Genomic DNA, 16,765 nt, shown 5'->3' with positions numbered 1-16,765 from the left:
GCCTCTGCCGCCCTAGTGCTAGGATTAAAGGCGTGTGCCACCACGCCCTGCTATTCTTGTTTCTTTTATACGTTTCCTATAAATGTCTCTTTCCTAGTATTAAAGGAATGCTTGTTATTTGTGCAGAAAACAAGCAACCAAAGAGAAGAATGAATGTGAATCCTGCAATTTCAGCAACTCAGAGAATAGTGGGAGGATCAAATCACTGCCACACATGTATGTACAGGCATGTGTGCGTGCTCATGCATAACCTGGATATACATTATATGGCACATGAGCCTGCATGCCTATGTGTGTGTAACTGGACTGGCACACGTGTAACACAAAAGTGTAAACGGTCAAGAGCACATGGCTATGCATGAACATGCATGCGCACACCCACAGAAAACACACTGTGTGCCAGCTGCTGCTGTAACTCCACAAACATTGACTCGTTTGCTCTCACAACAATATGATGGGACAGGTGTCTTTATTTCTCTCACTTGCACCAGTGAGGGTAAAACAGTTCAGCAATCCATTACTCATGGAGACTTTGCAGTGAGTAGAATAAAAGGGTTCGAATTACTTTGCTGAACACACACACACACACACACACACACACACACACACACACACACACACACACACGCCCCATGCTGTTTGAGTGCAGTTCACCCCATACATCTGTATTTTGTTTGGATACAGAGCAGAACATTATTTGCTCATTCTAACAGAGCCCTGGGAACAGACCTGGATTTGAACCCAGGTTGTGTTGACTGTGGCCTTCTTCCTTCACCTCTGTGGGGTCCAGACTCCTCCTCTACAAAATGGTACAGGGAGGGGTCATGGCACCTGCCTCACCTTAGGGTGTGGCACCTAGTAGTTGCTCATCTGCCCACTCTGAGGCTGAGGGATTCCCAGGGAGACATTGGAACCCTCTCCCCCTGGGCCTGGGACCTCCCTGGGAGCACAGGCATTGCCCTTCCAGGACTTTTACCCCCTTAGGATATCTCCACGCAGCTGCAGCTCAGCCACAGGCCCTGCACACTCCAGATGGCAAAGGGACCAGGAGGACTGGGCTGGGGAGGAAAGCCCACAGGCGAGCGAGGCAGGCGGAGCCTCCCTCTCAGAATGTGCTGGCTGGGCAAGGAGGGGGCTGCTGGCTGGGACGTCAGATGCCATCGTTCCCCAGGGACCGTTAAAGTCGCTGCACTACCAGGCTATTTGCAGAGGTCCCCTGACTTCTCGGACACCTCCTGGGGCTGCCTGTTCGGGGTATGTGCCCCCCCTCCCCAGGGGACCAGTCGCCTTGTCTCCCTTAGCCTCCCCTGTTTCCTGGCCTCCTCTTCTTTTCTCTATACTCCTTCCCTCCATTCTTTTTCCCTTTGCCTCTATTTCTCCCGCGTTCTTTCTTCCGTTCCCATCATTCTAGCTCTCTCCTTTCCTCCTCCTTCCTATTTCTCTTGCATTTCCTTTCTCCATCCCCTGCCTGTGCACCTCCTCTTTTTTTGGGGGGGGGGGTCTCTCTTATCTTTTACTCTGAACTCCAATGTCATTCTCTGCCATCTGTCCTCCCTGCCACCCCCTCCATCCTGAGGCTGCTGCACGCAAAAAAGGGGCCTGTCCTGCTTCTGTGGGCATCTACTGTGTCCAACATTATGGGATGGGTGTTTGGCCAGAGGGGATCGCAGTCTGTCTCCTGGGCAGTTGTGACAGAGCCCTGGCTTTGAGGTGGTAGCACCTTCCCGCTCCAGGGCCCAGTCTGGATTAGCCACTGTCTGGGCATTTCTCCTCATCACCTAACTAACCCACTGAGGCCACTGGAGAGCAAGGGGGGAAGTATTGAGTATCTGGACCAGAGCTGGGTCAGGGGATGCCTGCCAAGTTCCCGAGGGAGCATTCTCTGGGCTGGCAGTGCCCAAGGAGTGCTCTCGGGCTTTGACATTCTCACACCCACCTCTCCTAGGCAGCAGCTCTAAGTGCACCAGACAGGTTACACCATCCCAGACGGCTATGCCTCTTCTGTCCAGCACCGTGGGCCTCGCAGGTCTTCTCCTCTGGACAGGCCACACAGTGGGGGCTTTAAAGATGTCCAACACCACACTGGTTCAGGGCCGACCCAAGAACATAGCTGTGTGGCCCCTGTCTGGCCTGGGGGTGCCCCGGCACCGGCGGAAGCGTCACATCTCTGCCCGGGACATGAGTGCCTTGCTGGACTATCACAACCACATCCGGGCCAGCGTACGCCCACCTGCTGCCAACATGGAGTATATGGTGAGTTCCACCAAGCCTTCCCGTGCACCTTCCAGGCAAACAGCAGCCTGGAGTGGCTGGCTTTCAAGAGCTTGAAGCATCTGCCTGCCTGACTGGCTCAAGCAGATAGTGAAAAGAAGTAATCCGTTTTACAGATGCAGAAAGTAAGATCCGTGCATAAACCCTCAGTGAGGGGGATGGGCAGGGAGACAGGAATACTATCTGTAGCCTGTAGGGCACCTTGGGGTCCTTCACACAACCCTCTTCTTTCAAGACAGTATTTTATCTGTTTTCAAAAGGAGGACAAGTTTGCCTAAGGTTCCCCAGCCCTGGATCGCAAGGCAGGTCTGCCCTCTGCTAAGGCTGGAGTTTCCCCTAACACATTATGCTGCCCAGGAATTTTGTTCTACACTGGGGACCTGCAGGGGGTGGGAGACGGTTGCTTTCCAGGCTATTGTCTCTCAGCAGAGGGGGTTGATGATTGACACACCTAGACCATTCATTTCCAGCCTCCGTGGAAGACAGGGGCAGGCACCAGGGTATCTTGGGCTGAGAGATGCCAGAAGCCAAATCTCAGTACCAGTTGGGATGTCTTTTTCAAAGGGTCAGTCTTAGCGTCTCTCAGCTCAGTCTCCAAGAAGCCAAACTCTCCTATCATAGCTCCTTCCGGGGACCATTGTCCCCAGAGCCTGGAGAGATAGGCTGCCAGCCCACAGAGACCGCCTTTAGGCAAAGAGATAAGTGCTTGACCCCACCCCCCTCCCACCTGACAACTGAAAAGGCGGCCCCTTCTCAGTGGTCTTTTATGTACTGCCTCCAATTTGGAGGCAGATGCAGTACTAAGCCTTCTGGATACTTCAGAGAACAAGGCTTATTCCCTCAAGAAGCCTACTTTGGGGTGGGGGGGGTAGGTAAGAGTAATCAAAGGCCACAACAAGATGCGAAGCCCTAATAGCATTTATCAGGAGGTAATTATGAAGGGGCCAACCAGATAGCAGGCAGCTGGGGGTGGCAGGTGGGGATGGGGGGGGATGTCATTTGTTTGCCGGCTCATTCATTCATTTGTTAACAGTAAAACTGACACACAGAAGGCCCTCGGGGTTTCCAAACAAATGACACATTTAATTGAACACCAGTGCTGTGGGTGGCACTAGCCCCAACAGGTGTTTATTTACTGCCTGTGTAATAGAACCCAGGGAACAAGCTAGCTAGTCTTTCTCTCCAGGGATGCTGGGAAAGGTCTCCGGGACTTATTTGTCCCTTCCCTCCCTTTTCCTCTCGGCTCTGCTTTCCCTAAAGAGCATGCAGTGGCAGTGAGGGGTGTTTGGGCCTTTTTTTTTTAGCACCCCCATTTCTTATTTACAAGGTGGCTTGTCCCCACAGATTAGGGTGACCCGGACTGAGCAGTCCTCACTCCTGAAGCCTTCCAAGCGCCAAGAAGGTCTAGGTCACTTTCCACATCCCCACATGGGCTTGTCATGAGTCGTGTTTGTTTGACAGCTCATTTCCTTGCTAGACTGAGTCGTTGGTGCCAAAGAATATTGTTCAATATTTGCTGAGTGAACAAATACTAACACGAAGAATTCCAGGGAGTCAGAGATGGAAGGAAACTGGGGTTTGGAGTTCTGTTTGTTAACTTTTCTTCTCTCTCTCTCTCTCTCTCTCTCTCTCTCTCTCTCTCTCTCTGTTTTTGGTTTTTTGAGACAGGGTTTCTCTGTGTATCCCTGGCTGTCCTGAACTCACTTTGTAGACCAGGCTGGCCTCAAACTCACAGAGATCCGTCTGCCTCTGCCTCCTGAGTGCTGGGATTAAAAGCATGTACACCACACCCAGCTAACTTTTCGATTTTTCAAGATGGGGTTTCTCTTATAGCCTTGGCTTGTCCTGGACTCACTTTGTAGACCAGGCTGGCCTCGAACTCACAGCCACCTGCCTGCCTCTGCCTCCCTAAGTGTTGGAACTAAAGGTATGTGCCACCACGCCCCGCTTGTTTCTTAATATTTTGTCTATTTTTATGTGAGTGTTTTGCCTGCATTATGATTGTGTACCCTGTGGGAGCCTGGTCTTTACAGAGGCCAGGAGAAGGCATTGGGAGCCTCGGAATCTGGAGTTAAAGATGCTTCTGAACCTCCGTGTGGGTGCTGGGAACTGAACCTGGGTCCTCTGGAAGAGCAGCCGGTACTCTTAACCATTAAGCCATCTCTCTCCGGCCCTTGGTTTGGTTTTTAGACAAAGTCTTGTCAGGGATTGAAAAAAAAATGTTGTTAGCTATGTTAGTCTTTAAGTCTCAATTGGCCGGGGACTTTAACCAGGCTCCGGCGGAGCGACTCTTCTCTCTTCCCACGTCCCCATAATTTTCCCTGTCTGGCTACGCTGCTTCAGCCTCATGTAGTCCAGGCTTTCCATAAACAGAAGAGGGTATCAGATCCTCTAGAACTGGAATTATAGGCAGTTGGGAGATGCCACATGGGCACTGGGGACTAAACCCAGGTCCTCTAAGAGCAGGAGGTGGTCTTCCCCTCTAAGCCACCTTCCTAGCTCTGGGAACTAGAATTTTTTTTTTTTGAGACAGAGTTTCTCTGTGTAGCCTTGGCTGTCCTGGACCCGCTTTGTAGACCAGGCTGGCCTCGAACTCACAGAGATCCACCTGCCTCTGCCTCCTGAGTGCTGGGATTATAGGCGTGCGCCACCATGCCTGGCTTAGAATTTTTTTTAAGAGATAATTTCCCCCAGCTATAAACTATGAAGAATTTCCATACTGGAAACTTATATAACTATGAAAAAGGATAAAGAGGGACTTGATGGATACTGATGAGGAATATAATCACTAGGGTGACCTGTCCTGTCAGGGGAAAGGAATTGGGTGCAGAACAGGGTGCACACGGCCATTTGTGTGTCCACATGTGTGGGTGTACAAAGAGTATTTCAGGCTGGTGACAGGTACAGGGCTCCCAGGAGTGATAAAAGGTGTAGGATGGTCCACTCTGCATTATTTACTTTTGTTTTATGTGCAATAGTGCTTTGGGTACATGTGCATCTGTGTGAAGGTGTCAGAGCTTCGAGTTACAGACAGGTGTGAGCTGCCATGTGGGTGATGAAAACTGAACCCAGGTCCTTTGGAAGAGCAGTCAATGCTCTTAACCACTGAGCCATATTCTTTTGATATCTTTTTTTTTTTTTTCATGACAGGCTGGCCTGATACTAGCTATGGAGACCAGGCTGGCCTCCGTTTATAGAGATCTTCCTGTCACTGCCTCCCAAATGTTAGGATTAAAGGCATGCACAGCCACATCCTGCTTTTATTTTTCATCTTAATTCTTTGCATGTTTTCATACCTTTAAAAGGGGTCTTGAACTCAGTTTCTAAATGAAAACACTGTGAACTTAAAAATCAATGATTCCAGCGGGGCGCGGTGGTGCATGCCTTTAATCCCAGCACTCGGGAGGCAGAGACAGGTGGATCACTGTGAGTTTGAGACCAGCCTGGTCTACAAAGTGAGTCCAGGACAGCCAAGGTTACAGAGAGAAACCCTGTCTTGAAAAAAAAATCAATGACTCCTCTTCACCCTGGGTTCAGCCACATGCAGGACTGTTGCTAACTATTAAACAGATGCCCTGTGATTCCAAACAAAGCTTTGGCCTTTGCATCCTATGTCTACTGAGGAAGAAAGAGCGTAGGACTCAGAACCAGAGACCTGAGCACAGACCTTAGCTTAGCTGCAGAGTTGTGCTTGACCTTAGAGGAAGAACCTCTGTTTTCTGATCTCTAAGTATGTGTGTTGATCTCAGGAGACTGAGAAAGAGCATGGTTCTGTATAAATGGGCATCTCTGCACCCCACTTGTTTACCCTGGGGCAAGTTCATGATCTTTCCTTCCTCAGGTCTGGGATGAGCAGCTGGCCAGGTCTGCTGAAGCCTGGGCCACTCAGTGCATCTGGGCCCACGGACCCTCACAGCTGATGAAATACGTGGGCCAGAACCTCTCTATCCATTCTGGCCGGTGAGTGGACCTCTGCCCTTTGTCCATGTAGTCATTCGACAAATATCCACTGAGTGCGTACTCTGGCCCGGGTGCTATGCGTGGTGGTGCGAACTGTGAAGAGTGGGGCAGACAGGCTCAGCACATGAAGAAACCTAGCCCAGTTATGAGGGCGACACAGGCAACAGGGGGCAGACAAGTTACAGTTCATGCCACTTCAGAGTGTGAGGTTGGACTTGAAGATTCTCATGCACAATAAGGTGATGAGGGCTGTGAGGAGTGGAGCGAGGACGTGGGGTAGGAAGTGAGAGGACATAGGGCCCAGTAATGACAACGGAACCAAACTGCCAGCCTGGCTCTTGTCACCATTCCAGCTTCTGAGTCAGGACGTGGGCGCCTGAGTTCTGATTTGTGTGACCTGAGGAAGTTATGCCTATGTTATAAAACTTGGGGGCCCCTGTTGACCTAGGTTAGCTATTTCTAGACACGTGGGTTTTGTAAACTGGTAAACGTTCAAGATGTTTTTACAAGGGCTCAGGAGATGCTCAGCTGTTGAAGTGTTTACCTTACAAACATGAGGACTGAAAAAGCACATGTAAAAAAAAAAAAAGCTGAGCATAATGGTGTTCCCTTAAACCCCAGGACAGGGGAAACTGAGGCAGGAGGATCCCTGGAGACCACTGGCTAAGAAGATTAGTCTAATATATGAATTTCAGGCCAGTGAGAGACCCTGTCTCAAAAAAAAAAAAAAAAAAGGAAGATGGTTTCTAAAACATGCCTGAGGTTGACTTCTGGCTTCCACATGTACACACATGTCCCACGCGTGTGCACAGGTGCACACAAACATACATGGAAACATTTAAGGGATGGTCATATGCCACATTTTTATCCAACAAATTGAGGATATTAGGGAAACATGACCCTCCTTAGCCTACCAGTTTGCCACGGCCTAAGCTTGGGTCAAGGTTGCTCCAGACAACTGAACAACTCCTCAGCCTTTGCATGTCGCCATGGCTGGAGGCAGCGCCAGGCCTTGGGAACTGTGAACGGTCTCTCAGAGCCCTGCAGAGCTGATCTTGATGGCCACGCCCTTCCCCAAGCTCACACACCCTCCCTCCTGCCATGCAGTCACATAGCCTGAGAGCCCCCTGAAGTTCACAGAGAGCAGAGGCACAGTTGCACGCTGTCAGTGTGGGTGCTCCCAGGCCCCCTGGCTGCTCTTCTGGGCTTTCTGCCTATCTGCTAAATACAACGATGAAGAGTTAGATAAAACACCAGCGGGCAGTCCAGGAAAGGAAAGCGGCATATAATTCTTTTCAGAAGATGCAGCTTATTTAGAGGAAGTGGTTAAGTCAGTGGTAATGAGTTGAGTACTACTTTACAAAGAACCTGAATCAGACAGCTCAGAGTTGCCAATAACTTCAGCTCCAAGGGATCCAACACCCTCTTTTGACATTCTTTGGCAGTGAACCTCATGTGCACCTGTGAGTATGTGTGCATGTATGCGCATGCACTCACACACACACACACACACACACACACAATTTAAAATAAAAATAAAATCTTTTAAAAATTATATTTACAAGCCGGGTGTGGTGGCGCACACCTTTAATCCCAGCACTCGGGAGGCAGAGGCAGGCGGATCGCTGTGAGTTCGAGGCCAGCCTGGTCTACAAAGTGAGTCCAGGACAGCCAAGGCTATACAGAGAAACCCTGTCTCAAAAAAACAAAAAAAAAAAATTATATTTACAGCTGGGCGGTGGTGGCGCATGCCTTTAATCCCAGCACTCGGGAGGCAGAGGCAGGTGGATCGCTGTGAGTTCAAGGCCAGCCTGGTCTACAAAGTGAGTCCAGGACAGCCAAGGCTACACAGAGAAACCCAGTCTAGAAAAAAAAGTATTATATTTACGGGTGTGTGTGTATGCCACAGTGTCCTGGTGCCCTGAGCTTGGATCTTCTAGAAGAGCAGCCAATACTCTTAACCTCTGAGCCACTGCTCCAGCTCCAAAATGTAGCCTTTTTAAAAGAGTGAGAAGAGGGCTGGAGAGATGACTCAGTGGTTAAGAGCACTGACTGCTCTTCCAAAGGACCCTGGTTCAATTCCCAGCACCCATATGACAGCTCACAACTGTCTGTAACTCTAGTACATGACTCCCTCATATAGACATAATGCAGGCAAATAAAGTAAAAATAAGTAATTTTTTTTAAAAGAGTGAGAATAAGAGAGACAGGGAAAGCCAGCTGCAGTGGCAACACCTTTAGTCCCAGCACTGGGAAGGCAGAGGCAGAGGCAGGCCAATCTCTGTGAGTTCAAGGCCAGTCAGAGCTACATAGTCAGATGTCATGAGAGGGATGGTGAGAAGAGGCCAGAGAGCCTTTTTGGAGAATAGCACCAGAGCAATCCCAAGGACAAAAGGAACACCAGGCTTTTGTAAGTTTGAGGGGTCTGGCAGGAAGTTTCAGGTCATGTGGTTTAGTTCAGCACAGCATCGAGATACAGCACTACACTGCTTCTGAACTCTGTCACAGGGAGAGCTGCTAGGGAGGTGACCTGATCTCTTCAGGCTGTGGGCATCGGCAGACACAGCTGGTGGAGAAAGTCCTCAGATCCCATCAGGCACGTTCAGCCTGCAGAGAGCTTCCTGGCTTGGCTGAATGGACCAGCATACCTCCCCTTCCCTGAAAATGCAAGCACTGTCTGAGATGCCACCACAACCTGGGGCTTTGCACAGCGTTATAGAACACTCACTATGAGTCAGAGACAGGTGAGCTTTCCACAGCTTACCTCAGCTGCTCCTCAGAATATAACTATGAGATAAGTGTAACTGTCCACATTCTATCTTATAGATGGGGAACGTGATGAGGAAATGAAGTGACTCACCACAGGAGTCAGTGACAGAGTGGCTTTTCCATCCTCCCCTCACCTTCTTCCATGTTCTTGACCTCCCCAGGTACCGTTCTGTGGTAGATCTTGTGAAGTCTTGGTCTGAGGAAAAGCGGCATTACTCATTTCCCACTCCAAAGGATTGTGCCCCGCACTGCCCTTTGCTCTGCAGCGGTCCTGTCTGCTCTCACTATACCCAGGTACCCTTCTGTCAGCCAAGAGTGCTGCTGAACAGACCCTGGCACCTCAGACGGGGATAGTGGGGGTGTCAGAGCGAGAATGAGTCACTGTCACTATATATCCCAGGCTGGTCCCTAACTCTCTATCCTGTCTCAGCCTCATGAATGCTGGGAGTGCAGGCATGCCAACTATCCCCAGTGTGTGCTTTCCTTTAGGTAAAGTGTCCATACCTGGGAAATTGTGCAGGCAATGACTTGAGGTGAATTATATTGAAACACAGGCTCTCACAGGCCTGGAACTCATAGAAATCCCCCTGGCTCACCTTCTGAGCTCACAGCACCATACCCTGCCATTGTTTTGTTTAGGATATTTTGGGTATTTTCTGTTTCCAAAGGCTCCTACTATCTGTTTTGTTCTACCACTGAGCTACATCCCACTCAATCCAAGTATCTCAGAAAATAAAATATCCAGGTGTGGTGGCTCATGCTTTTAGGCCCAGCACTTGGGAGACAAAAGGAAGGCAGATCTCTGGGAATTCAAGGTCAGTTTGGTCTGCATATGGAGTTCCAGGCTATTCAGGGATACATACTGAGGCTCTGTCTCAAACAAACAAACAAACAAACAAAACAAACTAAATCATGGGGCATTATTACTTCCATTTTTCTTTTCTTTTTTTTTTCTTTTTCTTTCTTTCTTTTTTTTTTTTTTTGTTGTTGTTTTTCAAGATAGGGTTTCTCTGTGTAGCCTTGACTGTCCTGGACCCGCTTTGTAGACCAGGCTGGCCTCGAACTCACAGCGATCCATCTGCCTCTGCCTCCCGAGTGCTGGGATTATATGAAGCTTAATGAAGCTCAGAGGCACAGAGGGGATTGGAGAGTCAGTTAAAATCTCCCAAAAAGGCCATTGAGACGCCGACTCAAATGTGTGTAATTCAAAGTCTGTTTAGCCTCTAACACTACAGTGGCTTTCAGAGGGTGTCACTAAAAGGAAAATCTTAAGAAGAAGAAAAAATGAACGGAAGGGTATAGAAAACAGTAACATATCACACGTAGTAATGAGAAATATTGCTTTGTAACTTTCTTTGGTGCACCGGTTATTAACCCCAGGGGCTTAGAACAACCGCTAAGCGTGCGTTTGACCACTGAGCTACAGCCCTGCTTCTTTCACTACACTTTCCTGCCATCTGCACATTTCACTGTGTAACAATGTGAAACACATTTTTTACTGTTGGGTTCAGTAAAATGTTTTGCTTTGTTTTGTTGGTTTTTCAAGACAGGGTTTCTCTGTGTAGCCCTGGCTGTCCTAGACTCACTTTGTAGACCAGACTGGCCTCAAATTCATAGTGATCTGCCTCCCCCTGCCTCCCGAGTGCTGAGATTAAAGGCAGGCATCACCATGCCCGGCTGGTTTCAGTAAAATGTAATATTTGAGAGACAGACTAAATGCCTCAAGCTATCCCTCAACCCCATAGAATAGGCAGACATGGCCCCTCCCCCTCCTCCTGCCCCAGCCCCCAAGAATTCACATACTGTACTTAACTGGAATGGGGTGCAGTAACCATGCTGCCCAGGGCTCCTGGGCTCCTCCAAGTCTCAGCCTACCGGTCTCTGTGCTTCCGCAGATGGTGTGGGCATCCTCCAGTCGGCTGGGCTGTGCTCTTCACACCTGTAGCAGCATCAATGTGTGGGGCAGCACCTGGCAGCAGGCCGTGTACCTGGTCTGCAACTACGCCATTAAGTAAGTAGCGCACCCGGGCTCCTCCCATTCAGTATTATACAGATTTTGGCAACTGCCAAGGCCGTTTGTTTGTTTGTTTACTTGCTTGCTTGTTTGGTGGTACTGGGATTTGGTCTTGCATCATCTAGGCAAGTGTTCTACACCATTTAACCACAGCCTCAGCCAATACTCCTTATTCTGTACCCAAGGGGGGGCGGTGGAGGAAGGAGGAGGAGGAAGAGGAGGGAGGATGGGAGGCAGGGAGGAAAGGCGGGGGTTTGTGGCCTAAATTGACCTATCTGCCCTCCAGGTGTCTGTGCTAATACTTCACCATAAAGTTAGCCTCAGGCGTCACTGAGCATATGCAAATCTCTCACCATGGGCACAGTGCTCACCCCAAGAAACAGACAACTAAGAACACCTGTAGGTGGGTGGGTTTGGATAGGAAAACAAAGATGGACAGAACGTAGTCTCCTCCGCCCCCCCCACCCCCACCCCCAGCTCTCTCTGTCTCTCTCTCTCACCTTGGTAGGCAGGAGATCAAGAGCCATCTTTACACAAGTCTCTTGGAAACACAGGGAAATGGCGGTAGGTGTTCCCACCCAACATCAGTGTGCGGGCTTGTGGTGAACGTTACAGATTTACCTCAAAATGAAAGAAAAAAAGCAAACTCTTTTGGTTGTGTTGAGACAGGTCTCACTCTGAAACCTAAATGGCCTGGAACTGGCTGCTTAGCCAAGAGTGTCTCAAACTTGCAGTGATTATCTTCTGCCTCAGTTTCTCCGAGTGCTGGAATTAGGAGCCAGAACAACCCAGTTTAGTCATTATCTTTTTTTTTTCTTAAGCAGAACTTGCCCTCAAATGGTTAAACAAAGAACTCAACTTCTTTGAATGTATCTAGAAGGCCCCACGACCTCAACCTTCCTCTTCCTTTTTTTATTTTTTTATTTTTTAAAGACAGGCTCTCCACTGGGCGTGGTGGCGCACGCCTTTAATCCCAGCACTGGGGAGGCAGAGGCAGGTGGATCTTTGTGAGTTCGAGGCCAGCCTGGTCTACAAAGCGAGTCCAGGACAGTCAAGACTATACAGAGAAACCCTGTCTTGAAAAAGCCAAAAACAAAAACAAAAGCAAAATGACAGGCTCTCTTATAGCCCAGGTTGGCCTCAAATTTTCAATGAAGATGACTGAACTTCTGGTCCCCTGCCTTCTGATTATTAGAGTTATAGATGTGTTCTCCCATGCCTGAGTCCCAAGAGCACCTTTAAAAAAAAAAATACAATTTATAGTATCTGGCACTAACCTTGATGTCCATGGACATTCTGAAGAGGTCAATGGATGAATGAATAAATTAATGAAATCTGCTACTGGTTTCAACCAGAAGTACATATTTTCCTGAGTACTTGTGAGGCTTGGGTGTGCACTGTGCAATCTCAGCACAGGGAACCTAGTAGCCTAAGGGTCAGGAGTTAATAGTCACCTGGGCTACATAGTGAGTCTTGGCTATAAACCGGGCATGGTGGCACACGCCTTTAATCCTAGCACTTAGGAGACTGAAGCAGGTGGACCACTTTGAGTTCGAGGCCAGCCTGCTCTACAAAGTGAGTCCAGGACCACCAAGGCTACATGGAGAAACTCTGTCCTGAGAAACCAAAAACAGATAAAACAAAACAGTCTTGGCTATAAGACACCATGTCTCAAAACCAAAAATAAAACAAGCAACTCATGACACCAACCTGATTACTGTTAAGCAGTGATAAGGTGGTGGGGGGTGGGGGGGTGGGAGATGGTGGGGGGGGGTTGGGAGTGGGAGTGGTGGGGGATGGGGTGTGGCAGTGGGATTACATTTCTGCCATAAGAAGTATTCCCTTACTTAAAGTGGGAAAAATAAACCTTAGGAGTTGCAGATAGCCGGGAGTGGTGGCGCACGCCTTTAATCCCAGCACTCGGGAGGCAGAGGCAGGTGGATCGCTGTGAGTTCGAGGCTAGCCTGGTGTACAAAGTGAGTCTAGGACAGCCAAGGCTACACAGAGAGACCCTGTGTCGAAAAACAAACAAACAAAGAAACAAACAAAAAAGTTGTAGATAACTTACAGAAGGCCAGAGATAAGACACCGGGGCAGCCTGGAGCAAGAAACAGGAGGTGACTTTAGGAAGAAGGAACAAGAAGGACAGGCACAGGCAGATGTGGGGAGTGAGTGTGGATTAACTGGGCCCGCTGCTCCGCACTGTGGAGTTTTTAAATGTTGCTTTCTTTCATTGTTGCTGCTTTGCATTTTTTAAAAAGACAATGCCTCTTTATGTGGCCCAGGCTGTCTTGGAACTTTCCCCATAGCCCAAGATGGCCTCAAACTCATAAATCTCCCAGCTTCTGCCTCCCAAGTACTAGGACTACAGATAAACTCTCTGGAACACCAGGCCCACAGCTGGTAATGGGATTCTGCAAGGAAGCAATCTGAGGACTGTGGTCTGTGGCCAAAATTGGCTTGTGGCTCCTTGTGTAAATAAAGTTTTATTGAAACACAGGGATATGAATCCTTTATCTCCTCTTTATAGCTGCTTTTATGTCACAGGAACACAAGCACACGCACAATAAATAAATAATAAAAAAAAATCTTAAAGTTGTAGTAAAATATAACATAAAAGATGCCATAGAGTCTTTTTAAGTGAAGAACTCAATGACAATTATTATCATAATATCATTTTTTATTTATTAATATTACAGTCATTTATTTGTGAGGGTGGTGTGCACATGCCACAGTATGTATGTGGAGATCAGAAGAAAACTTCTTAGAGTTGATTCTCTTCTTCAATCATATGGGTTCTGGGAATTGAACTCAGGTCATCAGGCTTGACCTGCTGAGCCATCTTGCTGGCTTTATCTTTTTTTTTTTTTTCCTTTTTTGAGACAGAGTTTCTCTGTATAGCCTTGGCTGTCTTGGACTAACTTTGTAGACCGGGCTGGCCTCGAACTCACAGAGAGTTCTGGGATTAAAGGCGTGCGCCACCACCGCCCGGCAGGCTCTATCACTCTTTTGAGACAAGGTCTCATGTAGTCCAGGCTGGCTTTTTAACTCCTTAATTAGCTAAGGATGACCTTGAACTAATCCTCTTGCTTTCCCCTCCAAGTGCTGGAATTATAAGCATGTACCTCCACACCTGTCATTTGTGGTACAGGAAACTGAACCCAGGGCTCTGTGCACACTCGGCAAGATCTCTGCCAACTGAGCCGCAGGCGTCCCAGTCTCTTTTCTGTCAGCCCATAGAAAACTTGGTAACCACTTGGCCGCAACTCCTAATTCCCTCCCCTAAAAGGCAGTGGTCTTTGGAGAGGGTGGTTTTAGGTCAGAGTACCTCGTCCCCAGGGAGTCTGGAGGGCTTGAGAATACCAAGCCTTACAGGATGTCGCTATTTGCCAAGCACGATGCTGTGCGCGTGTGCACAGGCTGCATTTTTGCTGTTCTCTGATCCCTATGGAGATGAGAGCTTCTGCTAGGTTTGCAGAGGAAGAAACCAGAGCCTACAGAGGTGCCATGCTCAAGGTCACATAGGCAGCGGATCCCCGGGCTGAAACGTGGAAATCTGGGAAGACTGTTTAACCTAAACTCCCCTGTTCCCTAACCCTGTTTCTCTGGGCCTGTTCTCTTTTAGGGGCAACTGGATCGGAGAGGCACCCTACAAGACCGGGAAGCCATGTTCTGCCTGTCCTCCCAGTTACCAAGGCAACTGCAACAGCAACATGTGCTTCTCTGGGCTCAAGTCCAACAGGCTCCCATGGGTCTGAGCTGGCCCAATGTATGGCACTGCTGGCTAGGAGAGGGAGAACAGGAGTTGGCCAGGTCCTATAGTTCTTTATAAATTCTTTTTCTTAAACGTTCAGTACCTATCAAAGGAGCCTCCTCTCCCGTCCTTAGAAACATCTTTTCTTCTCTCTGATATCTGACATGCTTTTTTTTCTTTTCTCTCTTTCTCTCTCTCTCTCGTTTTGTTTTTCTTTCTCAAGACAGGGTTTCTCCGTGTAGACCAGGCTGGCCTTGAACTCAAAATTCTGCATGCCTCTGCCTCCAGAATGTTGGGATTAAAGCCTTGCGTGCCACCATGCCCTGCAAAACCTGTGGTTTTTTCATTTGCGCGGTTATCTGAAGCTAGGGCTGCTGGGAACAGAATAGAAAACGTAGTTTGTGACTCTCAGGGTTCCAGCGTAAGACTGTCCACGTAATGAAAGGCACCCATTAAGCCGTCTCATGCTCGAGCTCAGTGTTAAGAGTGTTTGAAAGCATCCCACAAGCCCGGCATGATGGTGCGCACCCCCGACCCCAGGGTTCAGAAAGTAGAGTCAAGAGGGTCAGAAGCTGAAAGTCATCCTCAGACACCTAAAGAACAAACAACAACCACAACCACAACGATGATGATGATGACGACAAAGCAGCTTTAAGCCAAGACGTGCCTCCAGCCATCCAATCCCAGCCTTCCTGGCTAGCCTGTGCAGACTGGTGCTTTTCTCCTCCACTGGGCTAATTTCAAGTCCTAACTTTTTTTCCCCCTCCACATCATATCCCCACCCTTGGTACATCTTGCAGAACAAGCACAGGATCCAGGCTTGTTTCATAGATGAGGATGCTAAGGCTTAAATTCACACTTCTTTGACCTTCCCGGGCCCTCTCCAAAGACACAACCACAAGTTGGCCAAAGACCTGTTTCTATCTCTGCTTTTCTTCCCTGCAGTATGCCATGGGCCCCATGGCTTTCCCTCTGCCCCATCACTATACGCCATCTGCTCTGCTCTGTCTTCCCTCTGCCTCATCACTGCATTCCCATCATGCCCTGCTCTGTCTTCTTTCTACCCCATCACTACACTCCATCTGCTCTGCTGTCTTCCCTCTGCCCCGTCACTGTGCTCCCATCATGCCTTGCTCTGTCTTCCCTCTGCCCCATCACTGCATTTCATCATGCTCTGTCTTTTCTCTGCCTCATCACTGCATTCCCATCATGCCCTGCTGTCTTCCCTCTGCCTCATCACTGTATTCCCATCATTCCCTGCTCTGTCTTCCTTCTGCCCCATCGCTGCATTCCCATCATGCCCTGCTTTGTCTTCTCTCTGCCTCATCACTGCATTCCCATCATTCCCTGCTCTGTCTTCCCTCTGCCCCGTCACTACACTCCCATCTGCTCTGCTCTGTCTTCCCTCTGCTCTGTCACTGCGTTCCCATCATGCCCTGCTCTGTCTTCCCTCTGCTCTATCACTGCGTTCCCATCATGCCCTGCTCTGTCTTCCCCCTGTCCCGACACAGCATGACAAGTGCCCTGGTCTTTTTTAAAATCTCTACACAGTGTAGTTTTCCACCTTAGACTCTACAGCAAATCTCTCCTTCTTCTACCTTATAATGTTATTTTCATTCCAATAAACCATTTACCCTCTCTCCACCCCATCTCACCCAAAGACCATAAAACACAAAAGTCCTTTTGTCTCTAGAGACAGTAAAAATCTCCCTCTTCAGACCTTGCCCTCATGCTGGGGCCCACTCCCTGTAGGCTAGAGAAGGCTCCATTCAAAGAGCGAGCCCCGGCCTGGATGGAAAACCCACCCCTTTCCCTGCAGCCTCTGTGGAATCCTGTGTCTTCTCTCAGGTCCTTTGATGCTGAGCTCGGGCTCTTACTGGATCTCTAGCTTCCAGAGAGTCAAAAACCAGAGAAGAAAAATAGAGCTGGGCATGAAAGGGGTGAGGGTCGCGGTGCTCTCCCGGGAAGCAGGAAAGAGCATGAACATAGTACATCAA

The 16,765-nt window shown here is 48.9% G+C and overlaps 1 protein-coding gene across 1 annotated transcript; it reads left to right on the top strand.

Annotated features, from left to right (window-relative positions):
• The first annotated feature begins 1,166 nt into the window (after positions 1-1,166).
• On the top strand, positions 1,167-15,088 carry R3HDML (R3H domain containing like). Its single transcript, XM_084775869.1, has 6 exons — positions 1,167-1,254; positions 1,946-2,253; positions 6,113-6,231; positions 9,162-9,294; positions 10,896-11,011; positions 14,640-15,088. The coding sequence occupies exons 2-6, from the start codon at positions 1,993-1,995 to the stop codon at positions 14,770-14,772; spliced, it is 762 nt and encodes a 253-aa protein (XP_084631995.1). The 5' UTR covers positions 1,167-1,254; positions 1,946-1,992; the 3' UTR covers positions 14,773-15,088.
• Positions 15,089-16,765: the final 1,677 nt, after the last annotated feature.

Source organism: Acomys minous, assembly GCF_964271855.1.
Source record: "Acomys minous genome assembly, chromosome: 3".
In the NCBI taxonomy this organism is placed as follows: domain Eukaryota; kingdom Metazoa; phylum Chordata; class Mammalia; order Rodentia; family Muridae; genus Acomys; species Acomys minous.
Note: the sequence above shows the minus strand (reverse complement) of the source record. Positions and strands in the feature narration are given on the sequence as shown.

Excerpts from the sequence above, each read along its gene's own strand:
- R3HDML (XM_084775869.1), top strand. The coding sequence starts at position 1,993 with ATGCCTCTTCTGTCCAGCACCGTGGGCCTCGCAGGTCTTCTCCTCTGG. Across the intron at positions 2,254-6,112 it reads CTGCCAACATGGAGTATATG|GTCTGGGATGAGCAGCTGGC; the intron begins GTGAGTTCCACC and ends TTCCTTCCTCAG. Across the intron at positions 11,012-14,639 it reads GTCTGCAACTACGCCATTAA|GGGCAACTGGATCGGAGAGG; the intron begins GTAAGTAGCGCA and ends GTTCTCTTTTAG.